General features: G+C 40.8%; 1 protein-coding gene across 1 annotated transcript in view; it reads left to right on the top strand.

Moving 5' to 3' along the window:
- LOC145405329 (putative inorganic phosphate cotransporter) overlaps positions 1 to 19,563 on the top strand; it is a 311,806-nt gene that overhangs the window by 116,376 nt on the left and 175,867 nt on the right. The window contains exon 5 of the mRNA XM_080276744.1: positions 5,512 to 5,661. Coding sequence (XP_080132870.1) covers positions 5,512 to 5,661 — 150 coding nt within the window. The remainder of the gene's footprint in view (positions 1 to 5,511; positions 5,662 to 19,563) is intronic.

The raw sequence follows: 19,563 nt of genomic DNA, 5'->3' as shown, positions 1-19,563 counted from the left end.
ACACTACATTTCATATTCAAAATTTAACCAAAATAGCGTCGTTTACCAAGCCTCGGAGTCCCCTGGGGGGGGGGAACCATAAATGCCCCCATCTTCCGCCCATCTCCCAGTGACGACTCCAGCTGCCTGGAATCACTGTCTGACTCTCTTCTTCGTTTCTGCAACATTCGCGGCCTTTCCTCTAACTTTCACTCTATTGAGCAGCACCTATCCTCCTCTAAACCTCACCTTCTTTTTCTAACTGAGACTCAGCTGTCTGAGGCAACTGACAGCAAACCTTTTTCTGTATCCTACTACTTTCTCTATACTCATTTCAAAGCTAAAGGTGGATATTGCATATATGTATGCAACGACCTGTCTTGTTCTCGTGTTCCTGAACTTGATTCTTCTGAATTCTCTACACTCTGGCTTCGGCTTTCCTGTCATTCTTTAACTAAATATATCTCCGCTGTTTACTTATCTCCTAATTCTACTGACTATCAAAAATTCTTTGACTATCTTACTTCTACGATGGAACACATTCTATCCATTTCTCCTCTCTCCGAAAGCTCCATTCAAGGATATTTCAATGTTCACCACCACCTTTGGCTCTCTTTTCCTTTCACTGATCCACCTGGTGAACTAGCCAGCACCTTTTCTATCCTTAATGACCTAGAGCAGCTTGCACAGCACCCTACCCATATCCCTGACTGCCTTGGAGAGATCTCCAACATACTTGACCTCTTCCTTACTACTAATCCTTCTGCTTACACTGTTAATCTTTTCTCTCCGTTGGGCTCCTCCGATCACAACCTTATCACCTTAACCTGTCCTATCGCTCCGGTACGGTCTGTGGATCCTCCAAAGCAACGTCATCTGTGGCACTTTGGAAATGCGTATTGGGAGGCCTTCAGGCAGTACATCTTTGATTTTCTCTGGAATTATTATTGCTTCCATGGCCGGGAGCCATCTGAGTGTGCCTTGTGCATTGCGGAGGTTATTCTCTCGGGCATGGAAGCATTCATTCCTTTTTCATATCCTGTGACTAATGCAAGAAAGCCTTGGTTTAACCTACCCCGTCCCGTCGACGTATGGGTACGTTGCAACGATTTGCATTTGCCAGTCCCAGCGACGTACCGGTACGTCGTGCAATTGCAAGGTCCCTAATTTGCACAATTTTCAATTTTCGCGCGTGATTTTTCGTATTTATATACGGGACACCTTCCTCTATTACTCTACAAGATGCCAAGCAGGGACAATGCCTTACACCGCATAAACTCCCCCCTCCCCCCCTCACGCCATTGTCTCGGCATTTCACCTGTTACCAGTGACCTGGTCAATAAAGACATTCAGGGCCAGAGTGATTCCCCAATCGATGACAATGTGGAGGACAAAGTTTACATAGCATTACAGGAAGAAACAGTCAGAAATGATGATCAGGTAATGTGGGAAAAAAAAGGTCATGAATGGTGATTAGTTAGTGAGTGAAACAATGCTTATAATGCCTATATTACTGCTTGAAAACCAATATACTCTCATACTACATATAAATTCGTACCAAGTAAATAAATAAATACCGTTTATGAGTGGATAAAATAGTTACCCTCCTTGGAACTCGTTTTCTTTAGTGCCAGCATGTTAGAAAACCCAGTCAGGTAAGGAGGAACTCCTACCTGGATTGAGTTTTTTAAACCTCGAGTGATTTCTCTATGAATTTTCAATGTTTCTCACCAAAAGCAGAGGTTTTAGCCCCCCAAAATTTTTTCGAATATACCTCGGGACTGGGGGATGTCGGAGGTGCGGAAAACCTCGGGACGTGACGGGTTAATCACGCTTATTCTAATGCTGTCTGCAACAAGGAGAGGGCCTACATAAGGTACCGGAGCCAACCCACCCCTGAATCACATCTTTTATATGTTTCTGCCCGGAATCGTGCTAAGTCTGTTCTTTGCTCTGCTATAAATAATTTCATCCATACTAAATGCTCACAGCTCTCCAACTCGAATTTTTCCCGATCCTTCTGGCACCTTGCCAAAAACCTTTCTAACAACTTTACCTCATCATCCTTCCCTCCTCTTTTCCACTCTGATGGCTCTGTAGCTATTTCTTCTACTGATAAAGCAGATGTCTTCGCTCAGACTTTCTCCTCCAATTCCATCTTAGACGATTCCGGTGCTGTTCCTCCATCACTTCCCCCCCTCTGACTTCCTCATGGCTGACATTAAAATTTCTTCAGCTGATTAGTTTCTGCCATCACAGGCCTCAATACTAATAAGGCATATGAGCCTGATGGAGTCCCTCCTGTTGTTCTCAAGAACTGTGCTTCTGTGCTTACACCCCATCCAGGCAAGCTCTTTCACCTTTGTCCATCAACTTGTACCTTTCCCTCTTGCTGGAAGTTTGCTTTTATTCTGCCAGTCCCAAAGAAGGGTGACCATTCCCAACCCTCTAACTATCGTCCAATTGCTTTAACATCCTGTAACTCAAAAGTTTTCGAGTCAATTCTTAATAGAAAAATTTTTAAGTATCTTTCCTGTCACAACCTTCTTTCTGATCGCCAGTATGGGTTCCGTCAGGGACGCTCCACTGGCGATCTTCTCACCTACCTCTCAGACTCCTTGTCAACCTCCTTTTGGGACTTTGGCGAAAGTTTTGCCATTGCACTTGACATCTCTAAGGCTTTCGATCTAGTCTGGCAAAAATCTTTAATTTCCAAACTGCCCTCTTATGGTTTCTAGCCTTCTATCTGTGCCTTCATCTCTAGCTTCTTTTCTGGTCGTTCTATAGCCGCTGTTGTAGACGGCCATCGTTCTTCTCCTAGATCTATTATCAGTGGTGTTCTTCAGGGCTCTGTCCTATCACCAACTCTCTTCCTTTTATTCATCAATGACCTTCTAAGCTGCACATCAAACCCTATCCACTCTTATGCTGATGACTCCACCCTTCACCTTTCCATTCGGTTCCCTGAACGTCCATCTCAGCAGTTACCTCAACAATCAAGGGATGAAGCTATGGCACACCTAATGTCTGACTTGGCTCATATCTCTGACTGGGGTAAAAATAATCTGGTTGTTTTTAATCCATCAAATACTCAGTTTTTACACCTATCAACCCGACAAAATCTTCCACAGGTATACCCACTAATGTTTAATAATATTCAGCTTAATCCTGCATCATCCTTGAACATGCTTGGGGTTTCATTTACTCAGGACTTATCTTGGAAAGATCATATTGCATCTCTTGTAAAATCTGCTTCCAAGAGATTAGGTGTGCTAAGCAGACTGCGTTCCTTCTTTACCCCTGCACAATTATTGACTCTATACAGGGGTTTTATCCGCCCCTGTTTAGAGTACAACTCTCATGTGTGGGAAGGCACCCCACATACAGCTCTTCTCAATAGGGTTGAGTCAAAGGCTTTTCGTCTCATTAACTCTCCTCCTCTTACTGACTCCCTTCAACCTCTGTCTCTTCGTCGCATTGTTGCATCTTTATCTCTTTTCTATCGCTACTTCAATGGTCACTGCTCCTCTGAACTATCTGCATGCATTCCTCCACCTCTACGCCGGATGCATAACACCCGTGTAGCAGCAAACTCTCATCCATTTCTGTCCAACTCTCTAATGCAAGAGTTAACTATTACTCCCAGTCCTTCATTTATGCAACAGGTCAACTCTGGAACTGTCTCCCTCTGTCTGTATTTCCTGATTCGCATGCTCTCCACTCTTTCAAACGCAGTGTGTCCAGGCATCTCGAAATGATCGGATCTTAAATTTGGCTTTCTCTTGTATTTTGTTTTTCTCTTGGAAGTAACAACATTTGCAGGCTCGCGGCCTTTGGTTCCTTCTTCCTTGCATAAAAAAAAAAATACACAGACACTCATAGAAAAAATAATGTGATAAACGACAACATCAATAGCAAAACAGATAAACCACAATATAAAACCTGACTCGAGTAAGTACTGGTCACTCCAACGTCTGGAGCTGCCAAGTTTGTTTGTCCAGAGTTTAAATCAAGAGATTTTAGTTCGGTGGTGTCCATTGTAACCACCAAGAATGTTTCGGTATACAACAGCACAGCGCACTCCAGCATAAGGAGCCTACTTGTGTTTTCAACAACGCATTAGTATTCCAGGCACTGGATATGCATATAGCAAGGCCCTGTAGCATTTATCACACGAACAATATTCAGTTCTCTTCTCCTGACTTGCTGTATCAACGAACTGCGTCAGTAAATGATTTGCTCTTGATTGATTCATAAAACCAAGAAATGGGGCGATTACCTTCGCTGATTTCACCCACTATACGCAGAAATAGCGTTCATGTAAAGTTATGAGCGTAAAATCCGATATTTAATGGTTAGAATTCAGGCATGAAAAGTGATACGACACGAAATCTTTTTCTGTTCGATTTCATTGTGGAGGACGTCAACTGAAGCCCATGGTAGATTCCCTTGGAAACCTAGGATTCCAAGGAGTTCTATGGTCTCATGAATAAGTACATAGCTAAACACAAGATTTATTTAATGTACCTACTACCTGTCACTAATTGCATTGCCCAGTTGACCCTTGTGCGGTGTGGTGCGGTGAGGATCTGTCCGTTCTCCCCTTTGGGGCTAAGATGCGAATGAATGTGTTTGAATGGATGAGTAAATGGAGAGTGAGTCGTCCTGTCTCGGCTACCTCCCTTTCCTTGGGGGAAGCAGCCTAGGTATATAGATAGATAGATAGACTACCTGCTGAAAGAATCTCTTTCCATCTCACATAGTAGAAAAGTTATTAGCCTCCGAAAACCATTCCGGCCGGGCTGTGTCGGCAGTTCATTTCTCAGCTAAACGTAAACATCGCTTCGTTATGCTTGCTCGCACACTCGTAATCACCATCTTTGCAACATTTCTTACTTTGTTCATATAATTCTTCACCTTCTAATTGGACTAACGCAGTTACAACCTTGTTGGTGGTAATAGGCCTTCATTTATTACCAAAAGTGTTGTGCTTGCCTTCTTGAACCAAACAGCGTAGCATTGGTATTACTGGGCTTTGAGGGGGAAAGGGATCTAGATCCGAGTCATGCTGTGTTTTCGCTTTTTTCTGGGTGGTTCGTTGGTGAATAAGGAAATTCCCACTTCATTCTTCCTCATCGATTTTAATAACCCCTTCAAACCCCAAGGAATATGTCGGTAGTATTCTGTCCTCCTCAGGCCTAGGAATAATAACATGTTGATTTATGAGAAAGATTCAATATATATATTCTTGTTAATGAGTTTTTGTTTTCATGCATATGACGCGATCATTAGCTCAATGCATATCATTTGCATATCATTTATAACATGAAGTAAATGAAACTTCGTTTAAGATAAGATTATCCATTCTCTTTATATTTCAGATGCAAGGTTTACCACTTTCACAATCAGCGCTACTGCCAAAATGGATCCCCTGTTCCATCTTCGTATTTCATGTGAAACGTGTAGCCCTTTTACAAACATTGCTATTGCCAGCTGTTCATATTTTAAGTGGAAGATTGTACCCCTTTACAGACAATGCCGCTGCCAGTTAGAGAGATCTTCACTTCTCTACCGTTCTGGACTATGATGATAACATCCTTTGGCAGCAATTTCGCCTCCTATACCCTCCTCACCGAGCTGCCTACATATTTCAGCAACATCCAGCACTTCGACCTCAGCAATGTTAGTATTACAAAAGTCAGTGATTTATGTTATTAGGCATAACAGACAGCTGAACTGTACTGTTGGCCGTGAGGGGCTGTGTGACCACAATCTGAATATTTTTGTCTGCATACTATATCTAAAATGACTTAACACAGATTTTCATTTCGAAAATCATCAAAAGAATACACAGTTTCTTGACCATTTAACCAGAAAAATGCTTTATTCATTGATAGTCTTTTCGCCTGTCCAGTGCTAGAAGTTATTCTAAGAACACATTATGAATCAGATCTAAAATCTCTTCAAGCACCAAGCATCGCATAGAGAGACAGCATGTAATGATATAAAATAATGTACAGTAAGAAACTGAACGCTTAAGTAATGAAAGTATGAGATTGTATAGTTTATTTCACTGGGCTTTGTTAGTATCTTCTGCTTCTTCATTTCTCTGTCATTTACTTAGATCCAACTTACCCTAGTGAAAAAGCAGACTTGGTTTTATTCCTAAAGCCTGGAGTTAAATATGGCATGCTGCTAACTATACTTGCAGATATTTGCAAAAAAAAAAAATTGTTTTTCAATCATGGTATCTTAGCACTTGTTCGCTACGTGACAACGAGTGGTTTGGCAGAGGGTTAGTGTCCCTCCCTGGAAAACAACTAACTAAAAATACGGACAAGAAGCTTCGGATCAGGACTGACTAAAAGATGACAACTAAGGACCGAACAAAGCACATGGTACGGATAGCTACAAGGAATGTAAGGGCTGCAAATGATGAGGTGAAAGAAAAAGAGATTGTCATGGTGCTTGAGGGTTCGAAAGTGGATGTATGTGGATTAACTGAAACTAAATGGAGTTGAGAGTGTGAGAGAATGGGAGTATGGATGGGGTATATGCACAGGAGTGGATGAGAATGAGAGGGCAAAAGGAGTGTGTATTCTGAGTAACAGATGGAAGGAGAATATAAGAGAGTATGGATCAGTTGGCTCAAGGATTGTGTGGGTATGATTGAAAGTTGGACTAAAAATGTGGGCAATTGTGTGCATGTATGTGCCAACATAAGATCGTGCAAGCAGAGTGAGAGAAGAGTTCTGGACAAATGTGGAAGCGTGCATGGACAAGTTTGAAAGGAATAAGAGTGTGTTTTTCATTGGAGGTATAAATGGAAAAGTAAGGAATGTGAAGGCGGATGGAGTACCTGGTGAGTAGGGTATGACTGTAGAGATGGATGAGAATGGCAGTGCTTTAGTGGACATTTATACTTGGAAGGGGTTGGTGATAGCCAATACCCTCTCTAGACACATAATTATTCATAGATATACGTGGTGAGTGATGAGAATGGTGGGTGGTGAACTGAATGAATGGGAAACAATGATTGATTATGTGTGTGTGGATGACAGGATGAGAAGAAGTGTAATGGATGCAAGAGTATATTGAGGCTGGAGAGTGGACTTTCTGATCACCACTTGGTTGTGGTCAGAATCAAGGTCCACATGAAATGGAGAAATAGAAGAAAGGAAGGACAGGAGGAGGTAGTGCATACAATGAGGGTGGAAAGGTTACAGGAGGATGGAAAAAAGACAGAGTATAAGAGGGAAGTGGAGGAGCGATTGGGTAAATATGGATTGGAACAGATGGGGGACGTGAAAGTGTGTGCAAGATGTTCACAGAAGAAATCCATGCAGCCTGTGAGGTGGTGTGTGGGGTGAAGAAGAGACGAAAGGGGGTGCAGGGAACAGCATGGTGAAATGAAGAGATGAGAAAGGCTGTGGCACAAAAGAAGAAAGCTTATAGCGAGTGGGTGAGAAACAGGGGCATGGAAGAAGTTCAGAGACAGAAGAGAGAGTTGTATGTGGAGAGGAAGAGAGGTGAGAAGATTAGTAAGAGAGAGTAAGAGGAGAGTGGATGAGGAATTTGGAAGGAATTTGAGTGTAAAGTGGAGGAAATGTAAGAAAATATTCTGGAAATACATAAAGAGAGTTAGACGGAGTGCCAGAGACGTTAGTTGGGGAGTGAAAGCTAAAAATGGTAGATTAATAGTGGAGGGAGAAAAAGTGAGCAGATGGAGAGAACACTTTAAGTAATTGTTGAATATAGAGAATGAATTTAATGCCAGTGTAAGTGGCTGAGGAATGACTGGGAGATGGAGGGATGTGGGAAAAGGTGAAGAAATCAGTAGGATGGAAGTTGTGGAAGAAATGAAGAAAGTTAAAATGGGGAAAGCCGCAGGAATTGATGGAGTGTGTGGTGAAATGTTGAAGCATGGGGGAGAAATAGTAGTAAAATGGATGTGGAAGATGTGCATATTGACCTGGGAGGAAGGTAGTGTCCCAGAGGATTGGAAGTCCGTTATAATTATTCCCCTGTAGAAAGGAAAAGGAGAGAAAGATATGGTAATCATAGGGGCACTTGACTTCTTAGTGTTATGGGAAAAGTATATGGTATATATACTTATTGACAGAGTTAGGGAAATAACAGAGGAATTAGTTGGAGAAGAACAGGGGGGTTTTAGGAAATGAAGAGTTTGTGTATATCAGATATCAATTATTAAATCTTTAGTGGAAAAGTTTCTAGAGAAGGGAAAGAAGTTGTATGCAGTCTTCATGGATTTGGAGAAAGCATATGACAGGGTGGACAGACAAGGATTATGGAAAGTATTAAGAATATCTGGAGCAGATGGCAAGTTGTTGAATTCCGTGAAGAGTATGGATGAGAGTGCTAAGGCTGCAGTGAGTGTGGATGGTGAACTGAGTGAATTTTTCTATTTGAGAGTTGGATTGAAACAGGGATGTGTTATGTCTCCATGGTTGTTCAGTCTGTATATGGATGGGGTAATAAATGATATACAAGGTAGGACAGTGGATGTTGGAGGGGCCATAGTGAGCGAGGGCAGTGTTTGGAAACTTCCTGTACTGTTGTTTTCAGATGATACTGTGTTGTTAAGTGAAGACAAAGGGGAGCTGCAAGGCTTGGTGGATGAGTTTGGGAGAGTGTGTAAGAAACGGAATCTAAAGGTTAACGTAGTGAAGAGTAAAGAAATGGTCTTCGAGAGAAATGAAGTCAGTGAATGTACAGTGAGGTTGGATGAGGAGGAAATGGAAAATGTGAGTGCATTTAAGTACTTGGGTAGTGTGATGAGTAAAGGCGGAAGTTTAGAGGGTGAAGTGCTTGAAAGCGTACAACAAGGAAGAAAGGTTGCTGGTTCCTTGAAAGCAGTGATAAGAAACAGGCAAGTGAGCATAAAAGTGAAAAAGTTACTATATGACAGTATTGTGATACCAACGCTAACTTATGGAAGTGAAGCTTGGACCTTGTTGCAGGGACAGAAGTCAAGAGTGAGAACAGTGAAAATGAGTTATTTGAGAGGAGCATGTGGAGTCACATGGAGAGACAGACCGACAAATGAGGAGTGAAGGAGCGTTGCGGTGTGGATGTGGATGTGGTAGGAAGCGTCAGGAGAAACACACTGAGGTGGTTTGGAAATGTGGAGAGGATGGAGAGTGAGAGGCTGACGAGGAGAGTGTATGTGAGTGAGGTGGAGGAGGGGAGAGGAAGGAGGAGGCCGAGGATGAGATGGAAGGATGGAATGGAGAGGTATATGAGAGAGGGAGGGTGTGAGCTGGGAGCAGGGCAGTGAAATGGCAGGGGACAGGGCGACATGGAGGCGATTTGTTTGTGGTCATCCTTTACAGGATTAAGGCGTCTGGCAATATATAGATAGACAGATAGATATCTCAGCAACTATACCACCGAGATCATTCAATAAAAGACCGAGATACTCAACATTCCATCAACTCTCCACTCCACATGTCCCGAGGTGTCTAGGTGGATGCATTGTGGTTCACGTAGGTGAAGTTTAGAGGTCACTTGGGGGGTTACAGCACGGTTGGATCCTGATGAGTGTGCCAGTCTGACTAGGGTCTGTTTGAGTAGCATTCCCACTCCTGCTACGTACACCAGGGAAAAGTTTCACATTACACACTTGCTCTAACGTAAGCACACTGCATTGAATATGAGACAGAGGGGTGTGAAGCAGCTGCCAGGCACTCACGTATCTGGTAACTGTGTGACGAGTGACCAGGTGGGAGAGATTGTTGCAGGAATAGGGTTAAGGTTCTCTGTGGCATCACAGACAGCATCAGTAGGCAACGATAATACATCCAGTGTATTATTAGTCCATATAACCAAATGTATTCTAAAGGACTTTAGTGTGACACTTCTCATTAAACAATGAAGACCGATCATGTGCATTAATGATAAGGTTTAAGGAACAATTATATGTAATTCCGATTTTCAGTAAGAAGGGTAAGTTATGTATTTTGGATTTATTTTTTTAATATTCATACACAAACCATAGAACATTATAACTTACATGAACATATGCATTATGTTGGGAAAATTATATAAAGAAAAAGAATACACTATCAACAAAAAGATTGATCATAGAAGTCCATAGCTACATTTTCTTCAGGGTTTGGTTCTTTCACTATCCATGGCCCACAATTTTTTGACAGATTCACTTTTCTCGCCCAAGAAGTTACTGATTTGAGTAGGTTCTAATTCTGCACCTATTCTAGCTACCATCAGTGACAAAGACTTAGTCTTCGAATTTGGCCTACCTTCTGGTTTTCTTCGGAAAAGGCATCTGACCCATAATAAGCTTACCTCCTGGACTCTTGAACATGTGTACTTTATTCTTCTTGAAAGTCCAATGTAGGAATCTTCCACAGTTGTCTGACCCAACGATAATTTTTATAGGACCCACAGCATCTGATTTAAAATTTTGTTTATCCCCGGGCTCTGTAAATGATCAGAGATTTCCTTCAGTTCTTTGATAAATATACTTTTATCCATTTTATCTAATACAGCTGCTGTTTTACAGCCTTTATACAGGCCAAGTTGTACCAAGGGTCTAACTAAGTCAAAGGACTGTGCTTCCTTGGTAGTTAAAAACCCTACAATGCTAAGATTTACTTTGCCTAAAATGGGTAACTAATTTTTCTACAATATCACCTGAAACGAAGATTTTCTGTGCACCAGCATCAAAAATAGTACATTTTTTTTTTTTTATGTGGGGAAGAAGGAATCAAAGGCAATGAGCCCGCAAAACTGTTCCTTCCAAAAGAAAAACAAAATACAAGAGAGAGCCAAATTCAAGATCCATTCATTTCGAGATGCCTTGACACACTGCGTTTGAAAGACTGGAGATCATAGGAAGCAGGAGATACAGACAGAGGGAGACAGTTCCAGAGTTGACCTGTTGGATAAATGAAGGACTGGGAGTAACTGTTAACTCTTGCATTAGAGAGTTGGACAGAAAAGGGGTGAGAGTTTGCTGCTAGACGGGTGCTACGCGCCCGTCGTAGAGGTGGAGGAATGCATGCAGACAGTTCAGAGGAACAGTGACCATTGAAGTAGCGATAGAAAAGAGATAAAGATGCAACAATGCGGCGAAGAGACAGAGGTTGAAGGGAGTCAGTAAGAGGGGGAGAGTTAATGAGACGAAAAGCCTTTGACTCCACCCTATTGAGAAGAGCTGTATGTGGGGAGCCTCCCCACACATGAGAGTTGTACTCCACACAGGGGCGGATAAAACCCCTGTATAGATTCAACAATTGTGCAGGGGCAAAGAAGGAACGGAGTCGGCTTAGCACACCCAATCTTTTGGAAGCAGATTTTACAAGAGATGTAATATGATCTTTCCAAGACAAGTCCCGACCAAATGAAACCCCAAGCATGTTCAACGATGATGCAGGATTAAGTTGAGTATTATTAAACATAAGTGGGTATACCTATGGAAGATTTTTTCGGGTTGATAGGTGCAAAAACTGAGTCTTTGATGCATTAAAAACAACCAGATTATTTTTACCCCAGTCAAAGATTCGAGCCAAGTCAGACATTAGGTGTGCCATAGCCTCATCCCTTGCCTGTTGAAGTAACTGCTGAGATGGACGTTGTGGGAATCGAATGGAAAGGTGAAGGGTGGAGTCATCAGCGTATGAGTGGATAAGGTTAGATGTACAGCTTAGAAGGTCATTGATGAATAAAAGGAAGAGAGTTGGTGATAGGACAGAGCCCTGAGGAACACCACTGTTAATGGATCTAGGAGAAGAACGATAGCCGTCTACAACAGTGGCTATAGAACGACCAGAAATGCTCTCAAATACACTCCCATTTCCTATCACTACCTTCACATCTGCATTTGGAATTTGCAGCTTGCATTGTTACTGGACACACTGATTTTGCAACAGTCATACTGACACTTGCGGGCTTAGGAACCTCATCTTTGACCATCCTTGGACACGGAGCATTAATATGGTTTCCCATTTTCCACTTGAAACAAAGATTTAATCTATCTTACAGTCTGTGGATGTATGTCCTGAATTCTAATAAATCATACAACACCCCAACTTCATTCAGCCTCACTGTTCTAGAGGCATAAGCAGGATAATTCTGATAAAATACAATGGAACGTTATTCACTACAAAATACACAATCTTTCCTATCCTTTACCGTGGAAGACTTTACCTTTTTATTATCATCTGGTTGTCCATCCCTTGTCTTTGGTAATTTCTCTTCAGATTTTAAGGAGTTAATTAAAATGCCAACATCCTCTTTATTTACAAGCTTAACTGAGACTGAGTTAGGTTTCGCAGGCAGTTGTTTAGTGATCCTTTTCTTTACTTCAACCTTCGGTGTGCTTTCAACAGGCGTCACTGTTCCTTGCAAATGTTTGCAAAGAGTCATTAAGCCATCCTCAGTCTCCTTACAGGAGAAATGATCTTTTACCTACCATACAATGCATCCTTGGTTCTAGATATTAACTTTACGGATACAATTCTAGAATGCACCAATCTGCTGCTTTTACATCTCCGTAAGTACCAAAAGTTTTAAATTACAACTCACTGCCATCTGAGAGTTTTGCAAAGAATCAATAAAAACTCACTGCCATCTGAAACTTTTGCAAAGAATCAAAATCATGTTTCAGCGTGGGTAATTCAATCAGAGTCTTCAGTTATTGGGTAATGACCTGCTCCCTATCTTCATAACTCTGTCGAAGGATAGACAAAGCCGCCTTATAATAATCCTCTTCAACAGGTAATTCACTCATCAACCTTACATGGCGTGCCCTTAACCTGTCCTAACTTAGGAAAATTTAGTAACTTTGGAGAGGCCAGTTCTGTCATAGACTATGTATCTGAATTTATCCCAGAAGGATTTCCTATTTTGCTCCCCATCAAACTCTGAGAGCATAATCTTTGGTAGTGTGGTTTTACAACACAGGTACCTTGTGTTTCTGCACAAGAATGAGCTAATTTTGTTTCAAGGAACTTACAATGTTTATATATTCCTCTAGGTTATTTTCATACTTCGTACTTGCCAATTAACACAGAACTTTATCATCTTCCTTCACAATAGCTGCTTCTAAACTTCTATGACTTTCATCATACTTAGTCCGTCTGTCCTTTAAGATGTTCAAAAGCCTTCTTAGTTTTTCTTTTGACAGTGGTATTTACTCTACTGATTCCATACAGTCGTTTATAGCTCTTGTTATTCATCTTGCCTTACCACTCGTTAACTTCTTTAAAAATGAAATGGACATTTTGGATGAGTTCCCGGCAGATTTTTCACCAATGACCCCCCTCCCCCCCATCCCAGCAGATTTTCGAAAAGTTTTTTTTTTTTGGCTAAAACCTTTGCTTTTTATGAGAAACATCGAAAATTCAGAGAGAAATTGCTCACCTAGGCTTAGAAGTGCCCTGTACAGATGACCTTCCCCTCACCTGGTACCGTCTTCTCTGGAGCCGCAATCCAGAGAAGACATTTTCTATGGGAGGGGTAACTATTCCAAACCACTCAGAATAGGTAGATATTTAATTATTTGGTACGAATTTATATTTAGTACAAGAGTATATTGGTTATCACACAATAATATAGGCACTATAAGCTTTGTTTCAATCACCAAACACATCAACATATCACACCTTCCTTGGTGACGTTACCTCCTCATCACTTCTGCTCATTTCTTCCTCTAACGCCAGTTAATATTTGTCCTCCACATAGGGAATCACTTTTGCCTTGATGTTAGTCGGAGGAGGAAAGGCCGTGGAGTGACATGTCTTTACTGGCCAGGTCACTGCTAACAGGTGAGTTGCCGAGAGGGGGTGGTCATGCGGGTCCAGGCAGGGTCGCCACCTGGCAGAGGGTAGAGGAAGGTCTCCCACATATGCTTACCAAAACTCACCCGCAAAACTTGAAAAATGTGCAAATGACAGACCTCACAATTGCAAAACGTGTAAACACATCATCGGGAGTGACCTTGACAAAACGTTGCAACATGTATACACGTTAACGGGACGTGGCGGGTTAAGTGAATATTACAATCTTCAAAATTGCTATATTTTCACTTGAAATTTAGTTCATTGTGGGTAAGGTTTTAAACCTTTCCCCCTGGGTTGTTAAACCACTTGGTTTGTACCCATCTGCTGACAATCATAATCCCCCCCCCCACACAAGCACACACACACACACACACACACATACAATTATTACACTGAGTTCACATGCATTTGGTTCTTCAATATTCCGTTGGACCACCCATGGCTTCTGCCGCATAGATGGTGTCCCTCTTACGTTCTATGTAATTTATGAATTTCATCAGGCCAGCCGATTTACCCTGGCGTTTCCAATGAATACCGTCAGCTTTAAGGGTTGCCTGGAATGGTTGGGCATTTAAATGAGTAAAGTCCCATCTGCTGCATATTTTTACAACTTCCTATTTACGGCCTGCTTACTAATTTTTATGTGCCGTAACTAACTGGTGCATAATATGGTATATTTCAAGGCTCGAGGAGAGTTGTGGCAACAGAGGAGCTACACGATCCTTCAGTATCCCCAATCACTATAATAAAATTCACCATGATGCCATTCACTTCCACATTCTCATAAATATTATTATATCCCAGAAAAAGGATGGTATGGTGGTGTCCCCAATCTATTACGACATTTAGCCGTTTATCACTTGAAAAGGAACTAGCTTTTCGGCCCAGAGCCAGGTATATAATTATTACTGTGTCTGGCAAATTTATCGCACGCAAAGTCAGGCTATGCCCCACAAATGCAACCTTAAACTTGCTTGAAGCCTCTGCACACATCCATACTCCTCACTTGGGGCACCAAAATGTCAGAAAGTTTGAGGGTATTCTCCTATCACGACACCACATGTTAAATTAAAGTAAGAGGAGTTTCTCTGAATGAGTGGGGTATTGACTGACATTCTAACTCACCTATTATTAACTCCTTTATCCTAGCTACTTCCCCTTGATTTTCCCAACTCTTCAAGGATACTTAGGTAGATAATTCAGAATGACAGATAAAGACAGCCTGCAGTCTTGGTTGGGTTGCATGGGTCATATCCAAGTGTCCTTAAGTGCAGTATATACAGAACTCTCCCGTTAGCTCACTGACTTGGACTGAACTAAAAATGGCTTATTTCCTCCTCCTTCTTGGGATTCAGAGATGCCAAATATTTTTTAATTAAAATTACCTAAATATAATGAAGTACTTCATGAAATTTACATGGCAGGTCTAATTTAACAAGTTAATACCAGATTTAAATAAAAATAAAGCCAAATATTCATTTTATCTAAGATATGTAAGACCATCTTCCATTTTCCACGTTACCATATCACACATGTGCAGTCATGTACATGGAATATTCCTATAATTATTGGAAATTTATACACCTTTTTGCATTATAATTGTCCATAAAAGGTCAAAATTATCAATAATAAAGACTATTAACCAGAAAACTAGAGCAAATCCCTTGGATATTATACCACTTTGAACCAAGACTATACATTTTCTGGTAAATTCCTCTGCCTTATTACAAGGACAACTATACTGAAGAGTGTGCATATACCACCACACACAGGGTATCACCTGACGTAAATAGTTTCCACACTGATAGCCCACCTGTTGCCAGTAGCTACTAGACTGCCTGTATCATCCACCCACTTCTCCAATGCTATCATAAGAAGTGACAAAAGAAAATGGTTGTCACCTCAAACCATGACTGGAAAAGCAAAACCGCCCTGTCCGTCAGCTGTGATTTCCTAAACACCTGATTTCTGCCATCAGCCGTGCTTTAGAATTAAAATGGCTGTGATATTGGTAATTGTGATGTTAGGTTGTGACTAAGAGGTACTATCATGTGAATGAACTGCACCCATTACCTCAGGATTGGTCACAATTAACACTTGTACAGTCAGGAAGCATTGAAACAAATATATCTGAGTGACTCATTAAGACCTACTGTAATTCAGCACACAAGCACAAACACGTACAAAAACACAAACATACACAAACACACTGTAGTGCTGGTTATTGCTGAATATTAAGTTTTACAGGATCAGTCCTTTAGGTGTGAAGCAAACTGTAGTGAGGTTTTGCAGCTTATATTCTTGAATTATGTGCAAATCTTAAGTACAGGATTAGCTAGACCGGCGTCGTGACACAGTCTGCCCTAGTGATGATCTGTCTTTTTTTTTTGTGCAAGGAAGAAGAAACTAATGGTCAGGAGTCCAAAAATAATTCCCTCCAAGAAAAAACAAAAACATGATAACAGAAACCCAATTTCAAGGTCCGTTCATTTCGAGATGCCTTGACACACTGCATTTGAAAGAGCGGAGATCATAGGCAGTAGGAAATACAGACAGAGGGAGACAGTTCCAGAGTTGACCTGTTGCATACATGAACGACTAGGAGTAACGGTTAACTCTTCCATTAGAGAGTTGGACAGAAGAGGGATGAGAGTTTGTTGCAAGACGGGTGCTACGTGCCCTCTGTAGTGGTGGAGGGATGCAAGCAGACAGTTCAAAGGAACAGTGACCTTTGTCATAGAGAAAGAAAAAAGATGAAGATGCAACTGTGTGGATAGGAGACAGAGGTTGAAGGGAGCCAGTAAGAGAAGGAGAGTTAATGAGATGAAAAGCCTCTGACTCCACCTTGTTGAGAAGTGCTGTATATGGGAGGCTCTCCGCACGTGAGAGTTGTACTCTACAAAGAGGAAGATAAAACCCACATATAAAATAAAAAACTGTGCAGGGGTAAAGAAGGCAAAGAGTTAGCTTAGAACACCTAATCGCCTGGAAACAGATTATACAAGAGGTAATATGATATTTCCAAGATAAATCCCGAGAGAATTAAACCCCAAGAATGTTCAAAGATGATGCAGGATTGAGCTGAATATTGCTAAAAAAAAAAAAATAGAGGGAAATCATGTGGAATATTTTGACGGGTTGATAGATGTAAGAACTGAATTTTTGGTGCATGGAAACGACAAGATTGCATTTACCCCAGAGATATGAGCCAAGTCCGACATTAGGTGTGCCATAGCCTCATTCTTCGTTTGTTGAAATAACTGTTGAGATGGATGCTGCGGGAACCGAATGGAAAGGTGAAGGGTGGAGTCATCAGTGCATGAATGGATAGGGTTAGATGTACAGCTTAGATCATTGATGAATAAAGGATGAGAGTTGGTGATAGGCCAGAGCCCTGAGGAACGCCACTATTGAAAGCTCTAAGACAAGAATGGTGGCCATCTACAAAAATAGCTATAGAACGACCAGAAAGGAAGCTGGAGATTAAGGCACAGACAGAAGTATAGAAACCGTAAGAGGGCAGTTTGGAAATTAAAGATTTATGCCAGACCCACTCGAAAGCCTTTGAGATGTCAAGTGTAAAGGCAAAGCTTTTCCCATAGACCCAAAAGGAGGAAGACCAGGAGTCTGAAAGGTAGGTGAGAAGAACACCAGTGGAACATCCCTTGCAAAGCCATACTGACGATCAAAAAGAAGGTTGTGATAGGAAAGATTTTTTTTTTTTTTTTTTATGGACTCGAAAACTTTTGAAACACAGGAAGTTAAAGCATTTGGGGAATAGTTAAAGGAATTGGAATGGTCACCCTTCTTTGGGAAAGGCTGAATGAGAGCAAACTTCCAGCAAGAAGGGAATGTACAAGTTGACAGCCAAAAGCGAAAGAGTTTACCTAGGCAGGGTGTAAGCACAGATGTCTGCCATGCCACCAGAGCGTGAGAAGGGCTGAGCTGAAAAGCTGACCTTTATACAATCTGTAACTAGCTGGAGTCTGTATATACGGTTGGCACAACATAATGAATAAATTTATAATAAAAACATCAATTTTGTATACATTAGAATGATGAAGAAGGAATGTCCATATAGTTTTGATAATATACTGTTTATACATAAGCAGTATCGGTAGAACATACACAAACACCAACACAAACGCACATGTATAAACAAGCACAAACACAAACACACAAATACAAACATAAACTCAAACACGGACACAAAAAGACCAAAGCAGAAACAAACACATAACACAAAAACACTCAAACACTCAAAACAGACACACAACACATACACACCCCCACACAAACACAAACGCACAGACTCAAACACACAGAAACACAAACAAAAACAAAGCCATAAAAAACAAACACAAACACAGACACAAACACAAATAAAAACATAAAAACACAAACACAAACAAAAAACAAACACACAAACACAAACAAAAACAAAAACACGGAAAAACAAACACACAGACAAGCAAATGAACACACAAACAAATACAAATACACACAAAGACAAACTCACAAACACACAACCACAAGCACACACAAACACACACCAATAAAAACACACAAACATACAAACACAAGTGCATACAAACAAATACACGAACACAATAACGGAAACAAACACACAGAAACACTAATACACACAAGCACAAACACATCAACACATGAACAGACACAAATACACACACACACAAACATAAACACACAAACACAAATTCACGCAAATGCAAATATTCTAATACAAACAAAAACAAATCCAACCACACATACACAAACAGAAACAGAAACACAAACAAATACATAAATGAATAAACAAAAACAAATAAACACAAAAACAAAAACCCACATGTACAAACTCAAATGCACAAACACAAACACAATAACAAACACAATCACCAACACACAAGCACAAACACATAAGCACAAAAAAATAAACAAAACACAAACACGCAGATACAGACACAAACACAAACACTTAATCATAAGGACACCAAGAAACATACAAACAAAAACAAAAACATACACACACACACACACACACTCACACACACCAACACAAACACTCAAACACAAACACAAATCATATCAAACACACAAACACAAACATAAAACCACAAACACAAATAAACACACCAACACAAACATACAAACACAAATTCACACAAACACAGACTCAAACACAGACCCATAAAAAACACAAACACGTACACACAAATGCAAGCTTACTAGAAAAAAAATAAACATGCATACATAAGCACACAAACACCATCACAATTGCACACAAACTGTCACACGTACAGACAAATGAAAACTCAAGCACACACAAACACAAATACACATAAACAAAATTTGACAGACACATTCAAAACAAACACAAACAACAGCAAATGCATACAAACATAAACACATACAAACACAAAAACTAAAACTCACAAACACAAACACAAACAATAACACAAGCACACAAGAAAAGCACAAACATGCACACACCATTTCTCCTTTCTCTGAAATCTCCATTCTAGGAGATTTCAATGTTCACCACCACCCTTGGCTCTCTTTTCCTTTCACTGATCCACCTGGTGAACTAGCCTGCACCTTTTCTATCCTTAATGACCTAGAGCAGCTTGTACAGCATCAAGAGAGCTCCAATATACTTGACCTTTTCCTTACTACTAATCCTTCTGCTTACACTGTTAATCTTTTCTCTCTGTTGGGCTCCTCTGATCACAACCTTATCACATGAACCTGTCCTATCGCT

This window comes from Coenobita brevimanus, chromosome 66 (assembly GCF_032717465.1).
Source record: "Coenobita brevimanus isolate Jiangsu-jjx chromosome 66, ASM3271746v2, whole genome shotgun sequence".
Classification (NCBI taxonomy): Eukaryota; Metazoa; Arthropoda; class Malacostraca; order Decapoda; family Coenobitidae; genus Coenobita; species Coenobita brevimanus.
Note: the sequence above shows the minus strand (reverse complement) of the source record. Positions and strands in the feature narration are given on the sequence as shown.